General features: G+C 34.5%; 1 protein-coding gene across 1 annotated transcript; it reads left to right on the top strand.

The window, feature by feature from the left end:
* The first annotated feature begins 1,250 nt into the window (after nucleotides 1-1,250).
* LOC133321078 (alkyldihydroxyacetonephosphate synthase-like) lies at nucleotides 1,251-9,099 on the top strand. The gene is made up of 5 exons (XM_061530178.1): nucleotides 1,251-1,597; nucleotides 1,834-1,920; nucleotides 4,570-5,755; nucleotides 5,829-5,933; nucleotides 8,671-9,099. Exons 1-5 carry the CDS (start codon nucleotides 1,251-1,253, stop codon nucleotides 9,097-9,099), a joined length of 2,154 nt encoding a protein of 717 aa, XP_061386162.1.
* Nucleotides 9,100-20,506: the final 11,407 nt, after the last annotated feature.

Here is a 20,506-nt window from a genome sequence, read left to right as displayed (position 1 = left end):
ATGGCGTAAAAATTCACTTCAAGAAAAAAATTTTTGGAAAATATTAGAAAGTGGAGTTGTTGATCTATAATCGGTAAAATAAGTGCAAATATCACGAAATATTGCCCAGGCTCAGAATATAGAACCGCTGAAAGTTTGCTTTTCGCGGTAGTTGTGTAGGGTGTCGAATGGTCGGCCCCGTCCGACTATACTGCTCCACTCTCTGGTGTTTAAATACAATACTATTTTTTAATTAATTTTTTTCTGACATCTATGCGATGATTTTTAAATGAATTTTTTTTAAGGTTTGCCTGTTTTAAAAAATATTGTTTAATAGCGCGGATTTTTTTGTATAAAATAATTTTCTATCAGATCCCTATTTCTGGATTTCTTCAATTTAAATAAAATATCCGAAAATAAAATATAAAAAATATCCACAAATTACAAATTTTATTATTAAATTAAATTAAATTTTAATTTTCCTTTTAAAATAGTCAAGACCTGTGTCCCTCATATAAAAAGAGTGTAGCTATACACTCTTCTCACTGAAAAGAGAAGCGAAAGTAGACCTTCATTTTGTTATGATAAACATGATGACATGTGCTCAACATTACAGGGCAAATAGAGCATGAGAGAGGGGAGACATATTGTGAATTTCCTTCAACCACATTTGACATAGAAATGGAGAGCCCTTTCATCTGTCATTCTCTCCCTCTCTTGATTTGCATGCCGTTGCCTCCCTTAAAGGTATTAATAATTGACAAGTATGGTGCAGGCGCACTGCAGAACTTTAAGTTTTAATGGAATGAAAGAAAATAAAATATCCCTTCAAAGTTATTTTTCGTATCGCAGACAGTTGTAATGGACATTTTGTAAAAGAAAGCTGTGCGTGTAAAGACTATTTAGAGAAACGGAGAGAACCCTAAAGAATACAAAATATAAATAACAAAATTTTCTAAATAAAAAATATTTAAAGGAAAAAAGGAAAGCAAGTAGCTGTTAATAAAAGTCACTACCAAAAAAAAAACGAGTTGGAAATTTAATAAAAAAATTTAACTAAGCTTAAAACAAACGCATAAAAAAGCAACGTGAAATAAAAATCGATAGCATAAAAATTCAAGAAACAAACAAATAAAATTACTGCTTCCCCGCCTACAAAATCAGAATCCTCTCAAAGGAAAATATTTTTTAATAAAAAAAATACTAGTAGAGGAAACGGAAGTGCTATATATATTTTATAGAAAAAAATAATAGTTAAAAAGAAAAACACCATGGTCATGACAAATAAATGCATAAATGTTACATCCAACAATACCACATCCTCCATGGAAAAAACGCCTGGCAGTGAAAATGTTCCTCACAGGGCTCCCATGATGGTGGAGCACACATATAAATCAGTGGCAAAAGAAACGGCAAAGTCGACGTCAACGGAAAAGCCAGCGGAGACGTCTAACCCGGCATCGGAGATGTTAACGGCCGATATTGTGTCTGGTGGCGCCCAATTGTCGACGGCGTCAACAACAACGTCATCGTCATCATCGTCGTCATCAGACAATGCCGCCACCATTTTAGATGAGCGCCTGTCTAAGGATGTTGAAAGTGTATTCCCCAAGAAAAGGTATGACATAGTTTTCTCAGTGTTGTTGTTGTTGGTAGAAAAAAAAACACCCGAAATCATCCCCCTTCTTCGCACAACCCAACACATGTGTATGCGTAAATCCTAGACACACACACACATGCACATGTATTTTTGGAATTTTTCTAAGCAGGGTGTTGTTGTTGTACGTGTCCTGATTTCCGTTGACCTTTTTATTCGTTTTCTATTTCTATTTTTTCTTTTGGTATTTCTTCCAGACAAGACGTCCTCAAATGGTATGGCTGGGGCTATAATGACTCGGAGTTTTATGTCGAGAATGATATGATATGTTTTCGAGGGGAGAAGTAAGTATTCTACAAGTGAAAAAATTAAATTACTTTTCAAATTATATATGAGATAAAAAACTAGATTTTAGGAAACTTTCAATTTTCTTCTAGATAAAGGTCCTGATAGTTTAAAATATCAAAAAAGCGGCCTTACTAGGAATTTATCTTATAGATAATGCATTATCTATGGGATAAATTTCGAATTATCTAAAAGATAATTATCCAAAAAATCTCCAAACGGACAATCATCTTCTAGATAATAGTGTTCTAAGATAGATTTCATAAAACAAAATGCTGGTATTGGCATTTTATCTTAAAGATAATGCATTTGACCCTCAGATAACGTAAGAAATTTGGATTATCTTAAAGATAAATAATTATTTTCTACTCATAATTGTCACGGTACTGACGATAATATTCCATAATTCGATTATCTTATAGACAATCGAATTATCTAAGAGATAATAACCTAGATAATCTCTAAATGATAATTATCTATGAGATTATAGCCATAAAATATGGATTTCTTAAATTAAAATGGTACTATTAATATTTTATCTTAAAGATAAATATCAGAAATATTATCTGAAAGATAATTAAATGGGTATAAGTTATTATACCTGAGAAAACATTCCATAATTGCAATTATCTCAGAGATAATTTCAGATAATATCACAAATAATGTCTAATTGGTAATTATCTACTAGATAATAGCAATATAAGTTTTATTTCTTAAATCCAAATGATGCAAGTAGACTTTTATCTTAAAGATAAATAACAGATAACTTCAAAAATGTCTATTATCTCAAAGATAATGAATTATTTAGGCATTATCTAGTTGCGTATCGTCCCGCTAGGTCCTTACACCGAATATAATATTCGATAATTGCAATTATCTCAAAGATAATGTTCTGAAAAAGCATTATCTAATAGATAATATGTTTAGCACTTTTTTATCTGAGACGCACGAGTCTTGGTAGGTGATTAATTTCAAAATTATCTCAAAGAAAATATCCCACACAGGTAGTTATCTACTAGATAATTGTCCTAACAGCATATTATCTAAGATAAAATGCTTTATTTCAAATTTTATCTAAGAGATAATATCACAGATAATGTTTAATTGATAATTATCTACTAGATAATAGCAGAATAATTTTTATTTCTTAAATCCAAATGATGCTACTAGACTTTTATCTCAAAGATAAATATCAGATAACATCAAAAACGCCTATTATCTTACAGATAATGAATTATTTAGGCATTATCTAGTTGCGAATCTTCCCGCTAGATCATTACACCGAATATAATATTCGATAATTGCAATTATCTCAAAGATGAATGTTCTGAAAATGCATTAGATAATATTTTTAGCACTTCATTATCTGAGACGCACGAGTCTTTGTAGGTGATTAATTTTAAAATTATCTCAAAGATAATATCCCACACAGGTAGTTATCTACTAGATAATTGTCCTAACAGTATATTATCTAAGATAAAATGCTTTGGTTCAAACTTTATCTAAGAGATAATCTTAATACCCTAAAAAGCTATTATCTTGGGTTCATAATTTCATAGATAATGGCCTTCACTGGATATTATCTTAAAAATAATGCTCCCGACCGGCCATTATCTTGTAGGCAATGCCCCTGATCTCTCTTTACCTCAAAAAGAATGCCTCTTATCAGTAATCATCTCAAAGATAAGGCTTATGAGCGGCCTTTATCTAAAAAATAATAATGTTTCTGGTCGTTATCTGAAAGATAATGATTATCTATGGTCATTATCTGACAGATAATGATTATCTATGGTCATAATCTGCGAGATAATGATTATCTATGGTCATTATCTGCAAGATAATTATTATCTATGGTCATTATCTGAAAGATAATGATTATATATTGTCATAATCTGCGAGATAATGATTATCTCCCGTCATTATCTCAGAGATAATATTCTTTATCGTCGTTATCTTCAGGTCCTCATATGCAATTATCTGAGAGATAATGATTATCTCTGGTTTCAAAGCTAATGTTGCGTAGCGTAGTTATCTTACAGATAATCTGAAGGAAAATCTTTGTCAACAACCGTTATCTCAAAGATAAAGATCCTTGTCGGGCACTGTCTCGAAGACAATGCCAATGACGGGTAATTATCTAAAACATATGGTTTCTCTTGTTCCTTATCTGAGAGATAATGCTCTTTTCTGGCCAGTATCTCACAGATAATTTTACTTACCGGGTTTATCTCAAAGATAATTTTTCCTGCTGTTAATCTTTCCAAAGAAAAAGTTCGTCTTCGGCCGTTATGTTTCATATATCTACATCAATGATCATTTTAGGTCATTATCTGGCAGATAATATTCCACAATGTCAAAATATGAACCCTTAGAAGTCGTTATCTTACCGATATTATTTCCCACGAGACATTACCTAACATATAAGGACCCTTGAAATCATTAAGTACAAAGAAAATGTTTGTAACCGGCCTTTATCTCAAAGATAATGCTGCATATATCAATCATCTTTGGCCATTATCTGGGAGATAATGTCCCTTAATGTGTAAATATAAACCCTTAGAAATAGTTATCTCATAGATAATGGTCCCCACAAATACCTTTTTATTTTTTCAAATGTACCCCCATTAAAATTCTCATTTCCTTTCCAGATACCCCCTCGATGGCACAACTCTACCCCTCTTTACCGAATGGGTGCTGAATCGTTTCAAGTGTACCCTGCACAATAAGCTACCGTTACCCGAATTACCCAAAGAATTTCCAAAGCCCACCGTTAATGCCGAATTTCTGAGAGAGCTTACAGCGTCGAATATAGCCCATAGCCTAGAGGGTATGGATCGTCTGGTGCGATGTCATGGTCAGACGCTGCATGACATCTATTATCTGTGTAGCAATAAATTTCAACGTATACCTGATATTGTCACCTGGCCCACAAATCATGGAGAGGTGGTAAAACTTGTGAATATGGCTCATCGACATAATGTTGTAATATTACCCTATGGAGGTGGTACTTCGGTGTCGGGTGCCAGTACATGTCCTCAGGAGGAGGCGAGGATGATGTGTTGCCTGGATACCTCACAAATGAATCGAATGATTTGGTTGAATAAATCCAATATGACAGTGTGCTTCGAGGCTGGAATTGTGGGTCAGGATTTGGAGAGGACTCTGCGCAGTCAAGGCTTGACTGTGGGTCATGAGCCGGATAGTTATGAATTTTCTACACTCGGAGGTTGGGTGGCCACTCGTGCCTCGGGCATGAAGAAAAATGTCTACGGGAATATTGAAGATCTGGTGGTGCATGTGAAAATGGTCACACCGAATGGTGTCCTGGAGCGAGAATGTACGGCGCCACGCGTATCATGTGGTCCGGATTTTAATCACATCATTATGGGTTCGGAGGGCACTTTGGGTGTTATTACAGAAGTGGTGCTGAAAGTGCGACCTCTACCTCCGGTGAGACGTTACAATAGTTTGGTGTTTCCCGATTTCGAAAGTGGTGTTCAATTTATGCGTGAAGTGGCCTTGAGGAGATGCCAGCCCTCCTCCGTACGTCTGATGGATAATGAACAATTTATTATGGGTCAAAGTTTAAAGCCGCCAAAAGGCTGGACAGCCAGTGTGGTAGATTATGTGAAGAAGCTGTATGTGACCAGCATTAAGGGTATCGATTTGAGCAGTATCTGTGCGGCCACCCTGCTCTTCGAGGGTGAACTGGAGGATGTTAATCGTCAGGAGGAATTGGTTATCAGTATAGCCAAGAAATATCGAGGATTTGCTGCGGGCGGTGAGAATGGTGAACGTGGTTATATTATGACCTTTGTTATTGCTTATATGAGGGTAAGTCGGAGGGGCGAGAAGGGGAGGATTATATTTTGAAATTTATTTCTAATTGGATTTTTTTGATTTTCAGGATCTGGGCTTGAGACATGATATTATTGCGGAATCCTTTGAAACCTCGGTACCTTGGGATCGCTGTGCCAGACTGTGTCGTAATGTCAAGCAACGTGTTGCATTGGTAAGTAGGATGTTGGATGGAATTCTTGTAGAGGTCCTTGAAGTGAATTTTGAGAAAAAATTGTCTGGTCAAGAAAATTATCTCAAAGATAATGAGCATTTAAAGGCATTATCTCGATACAGTGGCAGAGCTTTGCCATGAAGGTACATTATCTGCGAGCTAATGACTTATAAGATGTATTTTCGAAAAGATAATGGTCGGTCAGGAGCATTATCTTAAAGATAATGACGAGTAATGAGCATTATCTCACAGATAATGTTCGGTAAGCATAATTATCTCAAAGATAATGTCCTGTAAGCATCATTATCATATAGGTAATGATCGATAAGCATCATTATTATATATATAATGAGCGATAAGCATCATTATCTCATAGATCATTGTCATCCTAGTGCTTTATCTGGGAGATAATTTCCTGTTAGAAGCGTTAGCTATAAGATAATGACCAGTTATCTGGTCAAGAAAATTATCTCGAAGATAATTTAAAGGCATTATCTCGAGACGGTGACAGAGCTTTGCCATGAAGGTACATTATCTGCGAGATAATGCCTTATAAGATTTATTTTCGTAAAGATAATGGTCGGTCAGGAGCATTATCTTAAAGATAATGACGAGTAATGAGAGTTATCTCACATATAATGTTCGGTAAGCATCATTATCTCAAAGATAATGTCCTGTAAGCATCATTATCTTATAGGTAATGATCGATAAGCATCATTATCTCATAGATAATTGTCATCCTAGTACTTTATCTGGGAGATAATTTCCTGTTAGAAGCGTTATCTATAAGATAATGACCATTTAGAAGACATAAATCATAGATAGCAGCTAGGCAGAAGTATTATCTCTTAGATAATGTCAAGTCAGGGACATTATCTGTGAGATAATGAATAGCTGGGAGCAATTGCCCGGAGATAATGACCTCTAAGGATAATTATCTGATATATAACGACCAACAAAGAACATTATCTGGGAGATAACATCTTGTTTGAAGCTTTATCTTCAATATAGTGATCGAAAATATGCATTATCTCAAATGTGCCAGTATCATTATCTCATAGATAATGGCAAGTCAGAAAACATTATCTGAGAGATAACAACCAACTGGGAGCAATATTCTGGAGATTGGCCAGTAAGGAACAGTATCTCAAAGATAATATATAACCAGAAACATTATCTGGGAGATAATATCTTGTTAGAAGCTTTATCATCAATATAGTGATCGAAAATAAGTATTATCTGAAAGATAAAGGTGGGTCAGGATCAATATATCATAGATAATGACAAGTCAGAGGCATTATCTGAGAGATAACGACAATCTGGGAACAATATTCCGGAAATAGTGGTCGATAGGTATCATTATCTCATAGATAATATATAGTCAGGCATATTATCTCACAGATAGCCCAGAACATTATCTGGGAGATAATGCCTTTTTGGATGCCTTATCTTTTACATAGTGGAATAATAGTAACATTATCTGAGAGATAAGGGTGCGTCAGGAGAATTATCTTGGAGTTAATAGCAAGCCTGGAGCATAATCTAGGAGATAATGACCAACTGGTAGCAATATTCCGGAGATTATGGCCTCTAAGAATCATTATCTCATAGATAATATATAGAGAGGAGCATTATCTGGGAGATAATGTAATTTTACATGCTTTATCTTCAATATAGCGGTCGAAAAGACGCATTATCTAAGAGATAAAGGCGATCCAGAAGAATTATCTCCAAGAGAATAGAAATTTAGGAGCATTATCTGAGACATAACGACCAAATGGGAGCAATATTATCGAAATTATGTTCGCTAAGGGTCATTATCTCATAGATAATAGATGGTCTGGAACATTATCTGGAAGATAATGTATCGTTAGATACTTTATCTTTAATATAACGATCGGTCAGAAGTATTATCTCAGAAGTAAGGTTGGGTAAGGATCATTATCTCATAGCATTATCTATGAGATAATTAATGTATCTCAAAGATAATATGCGGTCTGAAGCAAAATCCTTAGGCTGCAGCCCCAAACTCATTCCTATTCTAAGACATAACTACTTTTCAGAGATATGCCGATTTTTCCAACATTAAATTATCTAACAGATAAAACTCTCGTCATATTTTTTCACAGATAATTATCTTCAATAAATATTATCTCGAAGATAATTTCATTAAGTGGACACGATCGTTTAAAGTTATACTTTATCTCAATGATAATGGATTTATCTGAAGCATATCTGAGATAATGGTCATATGAGATAATGGTCATAACTACACTTTATCTGAGAGATAATGGTCTTATCTAAACATTATCTAAAGATAATTATCTTCAATAAATGTCTTAAAGTTAATGGATTTTTCTCAGAGTCAATAAATCTATGTAGACCTCTTCGCAGATACAAAGGTCTCAATGGTCCAACTGGGACTTTATCTCAGAAGGAATACTTATACAGAGGTCCTAAGAGAATCTTATCTCAAAGATAAGGGTCGTATCTGAGACCTTATAACCTTGATGGGACCTTTATCATATCCTTGACTATATTGGACCTTATCTTAAGATAATGATACACGACTTTCTCTTCGAAGCCAGAACTTTTTACCATATATCATTAACCTCACTTGTCAATAATTCGAATATCAAAGGCCCAACTCTTCCCCTAATATTTCTCAAATTAAATCTCTTATTTTCAAACTAATCGAAAATATTCATCCCTCTTATTCTCTTCTCCATTTTTCCAGGAATGTCACGCCCGCAGTGTCCATCACTATAGTATATCGTGCCGGGTGACTCAGACCTACGATGCGGGTGCTTGTGTCTATTTCTATTTTGCATTCAATATGAAAGGTTTTGAAAATCCTGTCGAAATATTTGAATACATAGAATCAGCAGCTCGCGATGAAATCCTAAAATGTGGCGGTTCGTTATCACATCATCATGGTGTGGGCAAGATACGGTCACGATGGTATCAACATACTGTGACGAAAACTGGTACAGAGGTATATAAGGCTACCAAGGATCGACTGGATCCTAAAAATATATTTGCTGCGGGTAATTTGCTGCCACAAGATGTGGTGACGGAGGACAAGGTGGAGAAGAAGTCGACAAAGGAATTGCAGTCAACGGCATTGACGAACCTCACGAACATGAAATTTAAATCGAAACTTTAATTCGTTTCAAAATTTTGTTTTTTTTTCTGGCTTCTTTTTGTTTTTGAATTTTCCAATATTTAATTTTTGGAAAATATCCTCGCTTTTTATACAAAAATAATAAAAAAATTCTTAGCCTAATTTTTTCTATTAAAGAAAAATATTTCTTTGTTAAATTAAATGATTTGTTTAATTTTTATTATAGAAATATTTGTGTGTGTATGTATTTAATATTAAGGATGATGATAATTCAATATGTATGTATGTATTTTTGTTAATATTTGTTGGAGATATATTTTGCGATTAGCTATATTTTTGGGGTTATGTTTTTGTTTAGATTTTTTAGGTTATATAAATAAATAATTGTTTTGTTGTATTTTTTGTAATTTTTTATATTAAAATTTTTAGTAAACAAATAATATATTTAATAAATATTTCAAAATTTTTTTTCATTGGAAATGAAAATAACGGGTAAGTAATTTGGATGGCGCCCAACGTGGGGGAATTATTTTATATCTTCAATATAAATCAATAAAAAAATTGTATTAAGGACCTTAATTGAAATTGGGAAAAATCGGTTCAGATTTATATACAGGTGTCATATATAATTTCGTCCGATTTAAGGTAAATGGGGCACCAAAGTCTCTATATATCTTTCGATTTGCACGAAATTTGGCATAGTGTAATGAATTAGGTCTAGAATGATGTGTGTTAAGATTCCGGATAATCGGTCCAGGTTAAGATATAGCTTCCATATATATTTTCGTCCGATTTTAAGTAAATGGTGTACCAAAGTTTTTATATATGCTTCGATTTGCACGAAATTTGGCATAGTGTACTGAATTGAGTCTAGAATGATGTGCGTTAATTTTCGTGAAAATCGGTTCAGATTTAAATATAGCTCCCATATATATTTTCGTCCGATTTAGGGTAAATGGTGCGCCAAAGACCCTAAATATCTTTCAATTTGCACGAAATTTGGCACAGCGTACTGAATTGAGCCTAGAATGAAGTGTGCTAAGTTTCGTGAAAATCGATTCAGATTTAGATATAGCTCCCATATATAATTTCGTCCGATTTAAAGTAAATGGTGTATTAAAGCTCCTATATATTTTTCAATTTGCACGAAATTTGGCACAGCGTACTGAATTAGGTCTAAAATGAAGTGCGTAAAGTTTCCTGAAAATCGGTTCAAATTTTGATATAGCTCCCATATATATTTTCGTCCGATTTAAGGTAAATGGTGTACCAAAGTACCTATATGTCTTTCGATTTGCACAACATTTATCATAGCGTACTAAACTGAGTCTAGAATGATGAATGCTGAGTTTCAGGAAAATTGGCTCAGATTTAGATATAGCCCCCATATATATTTTCATCCGATTTCAGGTAAATAGTGCACCAAAGTTCCTATATATCATTCGATTTGCACGAAATTCAGCAAAGCGCTCTGAATTAGATCTAGAGTGATGTGTTTTATGTATCCTGAAAATCGGTCCAGATTCAGATATAGCTCCCATATATATTTTCGTCCGATTTAAAGTAAATGGTGTACCAAAGTTTCTATATATCCTTCGATTTGCACGAAATTTGGCATAGTGCACTGAATTGAGTTTGGTATGATGTGTGGTAAGTTTCGGACAAATCGGTTCAGATTTCTATATAGCTCCTATATATATTTTCGTCCGATTCAAGGTAAATGGTGCACCAAAGTCCCTAAACATATTCCGATATGCACGAAATTTGGCACAGCGTACTGAATTAACCCTAGAATGATGTGCGCTAAGTATCGTGAAAATCGGTTCTGATTTAAATATAGCTCCCATATATATTTTCGTCCGATTTAATGTAAATGTTGCACCAAACTCCCTATTAATCTTTCGATTTGCACGAAATTTGGTATAGCGTAATAAATTAGGTCTAGAATGAAGTATGTAAAGTTTCCTGAAAATCGGTTCAGATTTAGATATAGCTCCCATATATATTTTCGTCCGATTTTAGGTAAATAGTGCTCCAAAGTCCTTATATATCTTTCGATTTGCACGAAATTTGGCACAGCGTAATGAAATAGGCCTAGAATGAAGTGTGCTAAGTTTCGTGAAAACCGGTTCAGATTTAAACATACCTTCCATATATAGTTTCGGCCGATTTTAAGTAAATGGTGAACCAAAGTCCCTAAATACCTTTCGATTTGCACGAAATTTGGCGTAGCGTACTGAATTGAGTCTAGAATGATGTGTGTTAAATTTCGTGAAAATCGCTTTAGATTTAGATATAGCTCCCATATATATTTTCGTCCGATTTAAGGTAAATGATGCCCCAAAGTCCCTTTATATCGTTCGATTTGCACGAAATTTGGCACAGCGTACTGAATTAAGCCTAGAACGATGTGTGCTATGTTTCGTGAAAATCGGTTCAGATTTAGATATAGCTCCTATATATATTTTCGTCCGATTTTATTTAAATGCTGCGCCAAAGTCTCGATATATCTTTCAATTTGCACGAAATTTGGCATGACGTACTAAATTGAGCTTAGAGCGATGTCTGTTAAGTTTCGGGAAAATCGGTTCAGATTTAAATATAGCTCCCATATATATTTTCGTCCGATTTAATGTAAATGGTGTACCATAGCCGCTATATATCTTTCGATTTGCGCGAAATTTGGCACAGCGTACTGAATTAGATCTAGAATGAAGTGTGTAAAGTTTCCTGAAATCGGTCCAGATTTAGATATAGCTCTCATATATATTTTCATCCGATTTTAGGTAAATAGTGCACCAAAGTCCCTATGAACAAAACATGAACAATACTCACACTTACATATTACCTTACCCATTACAAATGACGTATTACTGTCACAAGACACTTATGCATGCATGCATGCAACACATTCACTTCCCGCGTCACCCCTTCCCCATTAATGAGCGACAAAATGCGTTGCTATATCCCATTGTCTGGTACTGTGTGAGAGGAAAAGTGGTTTTCTTTTTCATTTCTTTTCAGTTGCTGTTTTTTTAAAGAACAAATAAAAGAAAACAACAACAACAAATAAAATTACAACATCTCGAAAACAAAACGGAGGCCTGATCATGTAAACAAGCCATCAGATTATCACATTAACGCCTGCAGCTGATATGATGACGATGACGAAGAAGATGACAGAACAACGTCATCGCCGTTACTCCAGACAAGCGTATTTTTGTTGGCAAGTGTGTGCGTGTGTGTTTTCTTTTCAATTTTCTTGAAACCTAAATCCCCTGAATTAATTCTGGACTACCTGTGTTTCTTTTATTTGGGAAGTGTTGGCTACATAAAGGGTGAATTCTCGCTTATTTGTTTTTTTTTTCAGGAGGGGGACGATGTTTGTTTTAAATAATGGCATACAAGTGTGAAAGTATACAAATTATTTATGTAGTGTAACTATGTGTGAAATATTGTTGAAAGGAGAATTATAATGGGCCCAAGAAATATTGTTTTTACACATTGGGATATTGGTGGATTTTATGGAAAACATTTTTAAGGATTTTTTCGATTTTATAAAATTCCATGAAATACTTAAATTTATTTTTTAATTGTACAAAAACAATGTATTTTATTCAAAAACAATTAATAATGTATCAGTTTCAACGTTCACAAGCCAATATGGATTTGGTTAATCAGAAAGTGTTGCATACTTTTAGGCGCAATTAAAGATCAATGCAAGCATGACTTATATATTGATTTTTTTATGATAATTTAAGGGAACCCCACCCATTCTCGATTTTAATTTTTCAAGATTTTTAATGGGCTGGTAAATCAATACCAATGCTTGTTAAGGTTTGTAACTTTGCACATATATATTTGAAGATTTAAAAGAGATGAAAAATAATTTACAAAAAATGCTTGTTATTGTTTTGTTGTTGTTTTTTGTAATTAAAGAAAAGTCCTTATTTTTGATGGCGGGCATGATAACTCCTCACTGGAACATCGGAATCCGAAAATTCCAAAGGTGTTAGAAAGAGTATATGTCTGGCTCTCGTATGAACTAGGATTATTGACTTCGCTCTAAAATTAACAAAATGGCGGACCTTTGAAAAAATATTTTTGGAAAATCGTCGATTTTTGACCAAAAACCAAGATAAAAATAAGGAAGATCTTCACCGATTGGCTTTATCCTAGTTATGGACCAATCTTCACGAAATTTTGCATGTAGGATGGGTTCTGGCCAATGAAGACTCCTATTGTTTTTGATAAAGATCGGTTAATATTTAGGGGATGAAATGGACCAAATACTAAATTTTTGTCGGTTTTTCTGGTCGCTCCAGAAGCTGCAGTTATGGTCCGAACACCGTGAAATTTTACATGGAGAAGGGGATCGGGCCTAAGAATAAGCATGCCTGTTTTGATTAAGATCGGTCAATATTTAGCGGGTCAAATGGACCCTGACTTTTGTGTGAGAAATTACAAATTTTTTATTCTGGGGCGTACATACTTGCTCCTGAAGGACATATACACGAGAAGTTTATAGTATATCCATAAACAAAGTACAGGTCGCATTTATGATTCGAATTGGATGAAATTTGGCACAAGTCACTTATTTGACCCAATGACGAATCCTGTTGAAATTGGAGAAAATCGGTCTAGATTTAGATATAGCTCCCATATACATTTTCCTCCGATTTAATGTAAATGATGCAACAATGTCCCTAAATATCTTTTGATAGACACGAAATTTAGCACAGCGTACTGACTTGTCTGAAATGATGTGTGTCAATTTTCCTGAAAATCGGTTTAGATTTAGATATGGGTCCCATATATATTTTCGTCCGATTTAATGTAAATGGTGCATCAAAGTCCCTATAATACTGAATAAGGTCTAGAATGATGTCTGCAAATTTTCGTGAAGATCCGTTCAGATTTAGATATAGCTCGTTTCGCCCGACTGAATACAAATGGTGCGCCAAAGTCCCTATTTATATTTTGATTTGAACGAAATTTTGTACAGAGTACGGAATTAAGAGTAGAATGATATGTGCTAAGTTTCGTGAAGATCCGTTAAGATTTAGATATAGCTCCCATATATAGTTTCGTCCGATTTCATGTAAATGGTGCACCAAAGTCCCTATATATCTTTCGATTTGTACGAAATTTGGCATTATGTACTGAATTGAGCCTAGAATGATGTCTGCCAAGTTTCGTGAAAATCGGTTCTGATCTAGATATATATTTTTTCGTCCGATTTAATTTAAATAATGTGCTAAAGTTCTTATGTTGCATAGCGTGCTAAATTTAGTCCACAATTTTGTGTGCCAAGTTTCGTAAAAATCAGTTGAGATTTAGATATAGCTGATATGAAATAATTGATGCACCAAGAAACCAATATATGGCTGATAGGAAATAAACGTACCGGAATTAGTATAACTTAACCTGTGACATGTTTCGTTGAAATCGTTTCATATTTGAGTAAATAAATAAAGTAAATTATACATCAAACTCCTCATGTTTGTCAGATTGACATCAAATTTTGCACAACGTACAAAATTGAGTCTAGAATAACGTAGTTACGTTTTCTAGACGTACAGACATAGCCCAACGGATGACCTATAGATATTTGTTTGAAGTCGATTTTCATACTTTTGCCCCAAACGAATGACATATTTACATTTCATTCACATTTAGATAAATAATTTATTTCATCCAATTTCATGTTAATAATGCTGTTTAATATACCCATAGTCGGCCCCGTCCGACTTTACTACTATCCTTACTGGTTCTATTTAATTTAATTTTTTGTTCATTTTTTTGTGTGTAATGTTCTAATATTTTTTTCTGAGTGTATTTTTTTGTTTCAAATAATGCTTAGAACATTTTGCATTGACAACTAAACTAAGTTCTTCATAGTTTATTCTCGTAATAATTGACCCTTTCTCAGTAACACTACCAATTCTCTCTCTCCCACATAATCTCTTTTTTTAAAAATCTCTTCCTTTTTATTATAAGCCTCTCTTTCCCCAAAAGCTCTCTTACTCTTAATCGATCTTGCTTACATTGTTCAATATAATCTGTAATAAACAATTGTTGTTTTTGTTATTTTAATTTGTTGTTTCCTTTTGTGTTGTTGTTGGAGGTAATGGTGTTGTTTTTGTTGTTATTATTATTTTTGCTTGTGGTCTTTTGTATCTCTCTGTGTATCGCTGAAATTTAATATGACAACTACATGTAACACTAAACTAAGTTCGACTTAAAACGTTTATTGTCTGTCGTTACTACTCGGCAGTGGTGTTGTTGTTGTTGTTCGGTCTTGTGCGAAATTGGGAATCAAATGGCACTTCAACGTACTTAGCAAAAATGTAAAGCCTGAGGACTGGCTTATTCTAGTTCCATTAGAAATTTTTGTGCACGCCAGAGAGACCTGCTTGCCCAAACGCCTGTCCGTCTGTCCGTTCGCCTAAATATTATGGATGACAGTTAGACACGTTCGTGGTTTGGCAGAGCTCAGTCATTTGTAAACATTTGTTTCGTAAAGCCATAACGGCTAAGCCAACGGGCAAACGGTTAAATGGTCGTTTAGAAAAATATTTCAGAAATTTATTTCAAATGCAAAAATATTTTTTGCTTTGTAAAGAAAAACGTTCGGAATTTTTAGGAAAAGTGAAACGCGTGATTAAATTGTAAGTGATTTGCGGTTTTGTGTTGTTGTGTTAACGTTGTTGTTAGTTGGCGTTTTAAGGTATCATTTTAAAGAGAGAGTAGATTACATGGTGTTTTAATCTCGTGATTATGGGGGATTTGTTGGCTTTGACAACATTTTCCAGATTAGAAGATTAATCTATGTTCAGAGGCCATCCATTAGTAGCGATTTGTCACAATTTGTTGGATATTTTGATGTTGATATTGTTGTTGTTGTTTCTGTATTTATTTATTTATCTGAGAACATCAACGATTGCTCTCAACACCGGGAAAAGGTGTGAAGGCAAAATGTGTTATGATTTTGTTGTGAAAAAATACACTCAGAAAAAATAAGAAAATTGTGAAAAAACTTACACTCAGAAAAAAAATAAAAAATATATATTTTTTAATACACTCAAAAAAAAAAAATAAAAATATATTTTTCTAAAGCATACACTCAGAAAAAAATTTCATTAAATGTTTAAAATCAATAAAGCTCAGATGTGAAGGCAAAAAGTGTTATGATTTAGTTGTGAAAAAATACACTCAGAAAAAAATAAAAAAATTAAAAAAAACTTACACCCAAAAAAAATAATAAAAATATATTTTTTAAAATGCACTAAAAAAAAAAAATAAATAAATAAATAAAATAATAAGTAAAATAAAATAAAAATATTTTTTTTAGACCCTACACTCCGAAATACTGTCATTAAATGTTGAAAACAACAAAGACCAGGTGTGAAGGCAAAAAGTGTTAAGATTTAGTGGTAAAAAATACAATAAGAAACCAGTAAGGAAAGTTCAAAAGTCGGATGGGGCCGACTATATGATACCCTTCACCACTTTGGATACATACAAGAGATGCCAATATATACAATATCATGTAGATAGAATAGACATATAATTTTTAGAGGATCATTGAAATGGAACGGGGGGAAACTAAATGTGTGATCTATATAGATAATTGAAGCAACCATTCGAAGAAAAATGGTTTGTCAATCGGATTCTTTTGTGTACCATTTGTATGAAATCGAGCCAACAAATGTATGTGGAGCTATATGTAAATCTGGACCTAATTGAACAACCGTCGCACATACCGATTGGTATGCTGCAGCACAGAGTGCTTTGCACAATTTTATCTCGTGTATATCGAACAGGCGTAGGCTCCTCGGGGCACCATTTACCGAAAATCTGACGAAACTATATATGGGTAACTATATATGGGAGCTATATCTAAATCTGAACCGATTTCAACAAAACTTCGCAAACATCAAACTGGACTGAATTCAGTACGCTGTGCAAAATTTTGGCTCAATCGGACACATTTTGCGAGTTTGGTGCACAATTTACATAAAATCGGACAAAACTATATATGGGAGCTATATCTGAATCCGAACCGATTTTAACAAAACTTCGCAAACATCAAACTGGACTGAATTCAGTAAGCTGTGCAAAATCTTGGCTTAATCGGACAAATTCTGCGAGTTTGGTGCACCATTGACATAAAATCGAACGAAATATGGGAGCTATATCTGAATCTGAACCAGTTTTACCAAAACTTCGCAGACATCAATCGCATAATTCATACATAATTCAGTACTCGGTGCAAAATTTTGCCTCAATCGGGCAAATATTGGGAGTTTGGTGCACCATTTACATAAAATCGGACGAAACTATATATGAGAGCTATATCTAATTCTGAACCGATTTCCACAAAACATCACAGACATCAAACTGCATCTAATCTAGTGCGCTGTGCCAAATTTTGTCTCAATTGGACGCATTTTGCCAGTTTGGTGCACCATTTTCATAAAATCGGACGAAAATATATATGGGAGCTATATCTAAAACTTAATACACATCATTCTAGACTCTATTCAGTACGCTGTGCCAAATTTCGTGCAAATCGAAAGATATATAGAGTCTTTGGTACACCATTTACATTAAATCGGACGGAATTATATATGGGAGCTATATCAAAATCTGAACCGATTTTCACGAAATTAAACACACGTATTTCTAGACTTAATACAGTACGCTATACCAAATTCCGTGCAAATCGAAAGATAAATAGGGACTTTGGTACACAATTTACATTAAATCGGACTAAAATATATATGGTAGCTATATCCAATTCTAGACCGATTTACAGAAAACTTAACACACATCATTCTAGACCTAATTCAGTACGCTGTGCCAAATTTCGTGCAAATCGAAAAATATATAGGGGCTTTCGTGCACCAATTGTCTTAAATCGAACGAATATATATATGGAACCTATATCTTAATCTGAACCGATTTTCAAAAAATTTTGCACACATTATTCTAGACTCACTTTAGTACGCTATGCCAAATTTCGTGCAAATCGAAGAATATATAGGGACTTTGGTGCACAATTTACCTTAAATCGGACGAAAATATATATATGGGAGCTATATCTAAACTTGACCTGATTTTCACGAAACTTAGCACACATCATTCTAGGCTTAATTCCGTACGATGTGCCAAATTTCGTGCAAATCGAAAGATATATAGACACTTTGGTGCACCATTTACCTAAAATCGGACGAAAATATATATGGGAGCTATATAGAAATCTGAACCGATTTTCCCAATTTAAATAGGGTTCGTCCTTGAATCAAATAAATAAGCTGTGCCAAATTTCATCCAATTCAGATTATAAATGCGACCTGCACTTTGTTTACAATTTAACATAGACAGACGGACGGACGCACATGCATAAATCGGTTTAGAAAGTGATTCTATGCATATTCTCAAAAGGAACCATGGGTCTATCTCATTTCCTTTTGCCTGTTACAAACATATGCACAAAGACACAATACCCTGTACCACAGTGTGTTGAAGGGTATAAAAATAGAAGCCTTCTGTATAACTTTGACAAAATATATTTAAAAAACCAGTGAGCTGAGCAGTATAGTCGGACGGGGACGATCATACGATACCCTACACAACTACGACGGAACTCTAACTTTTTGAGGATTTTTATTCAGAGCCTAGCCAATATTACGTGATAGTTGCACCCTCTTGCCCGAATAGACATCAACAGCACCTCTTCCTTACACTGGCATATTTTCCGAATATTACTATTATTCAGCACAGTCCTTCTAATTACTTGTCCATATTCCCTTCACTAAGGTTTGGTGTTCGGCTTATAATTGTGGCCTATAGATCGACTTGAAAAAAAACACAAAAAATTAAGTTTTCGGTCTAACTTATCCCAATATTATTATCTGATCATCACCGAAAATAATAAGCGTTGGTTTTGACCATAACTGGAACCTCATGGAACATTTCAAAGCGACCAGCGCTATATTTCCGCCCTCCAGTGTGGTAATGGGTTACTAAATAATATCTGAATACGTAAGCACCTGTAAATATTTAAGTGTAACTCCCACATTCGAGTACGTACGACAATATAATTGGTATCAATTTAAAGGTCAACCTCCTCTTGGACATACTATCAATTTCCCGGACTACCTCCTTCAGGAGTAAATATATACGCCATAGAATACAAATTTTGTAATTTTGCACACAAAAGTCAGGGTCAATTTGGCCCGCTAAATATTGGCCGATCTTTTTCAAAACAGGCATGCTCATTCTTTGGCTCGATCCCCTATTCCATGTAAAAATTCGTGATGTTCGGGACACAATTACGATCTCTGGAGCGACAAGAAAATCAGAGAAAAATAACGTTTTTGGTCCATTTTATCCCCTAAATATTAACCGATCTTTACCAAAAACAATTGGGGTCTTCATTGGCCAGAACCCTTTCTACATACAAAATTTCGTGAAGATTGGTCCATACCTGTGGCCTGTATCGGGTTTACAAATTAAAATGGACAGACAGATGGACGGACGGACACACATGTCTAGATCGATTTAGCTAATCGAGATATGATCGGTATACTTAAAGGTGAGTCTAGGACCAATATTTCGCGGCGTTATAAACTCTTGGGGCTGCACAACGCTATAATACCCCGACAACATAGTTGCGTAGGGTATAAATAGTCCTTAAAAATATTTTTTAAAAATGTTACGCCTTGTGATAGTCCTTTAAAAAATATTTTTATAAAAATCCAACCAATTTTTTTTCTTTGAGTGTATTTGATCTACCTTAATCCCCTGAGGATTTGCATTGCTTGGAGAGTAATCCAAAAAAAGGTAAACACAGAGATGTTCTTAATGCGATGGGAGTATCTCTTAGATGAGGTGAGTGATCCTCTCTCTCACTGTCTCTTAATCCCTCTCTGTGGCTAATGTTTGGTAATGTTTGCCTTGTACGTTTACTTTTTTTTTGCAATCTGTTTCACATGTATCTTGAACTTGTATCTCTTTGCAAAACGGGCGAGGGGGGTAGAGGGGGCTCCAACCAGAGACTCAGGCCGGTTGTTGTTTTTGTTTTTTTTTTGGATACATCTTTTGCTGAATGGTGACTGCGGCGGTGGCGATGGTGTTGCCGTTGCCGTCCATTCATTCTAGTCTCAACATTCAGCGCACAAAATGTGCCCAATGCGTTTCAGTTTGTAAAGATCCGTCGTGCTTGCAACAACGTTTTGACTGTGCAACGGCAACTCATCGCTTGAGCAAAAAAAGGCGCGCCTCTAGACAGACGCAGCATCCATCCAACCAACCATCAAACCGCAAAAAAATAGAACTCAGAAAAAAACGAAACACAAAAATGATTCTTAAAAGGGGGAAATTTCATGCAATCTTTGTTCGGCATCCATTTGCATTGTTATCCGACGACCTGTGACAATAA

The sequence above is a fragment of the Musca vetustissima genome, unplaced genomic scaffold, assembly GCF_032173495.1.
Source record: "Musca vetustissima isolate MV318-11 ecotype Yass unplaced genomic scaffold, APGP_CSIRO_Mvet_v1 utg42679, whole genome shotgun sequence".
Lineage (NCBI taxonomy): Eukaryota > Metazoa > Arthropoda > Insecta > Diptera > Muscidae > Musca > Musca vetustissima.
The sequence above is the reverse complement of the archived record's forward strand: the minus strand, read 5'-3'. Positions and strand labels throughout refer to the sequence as shown.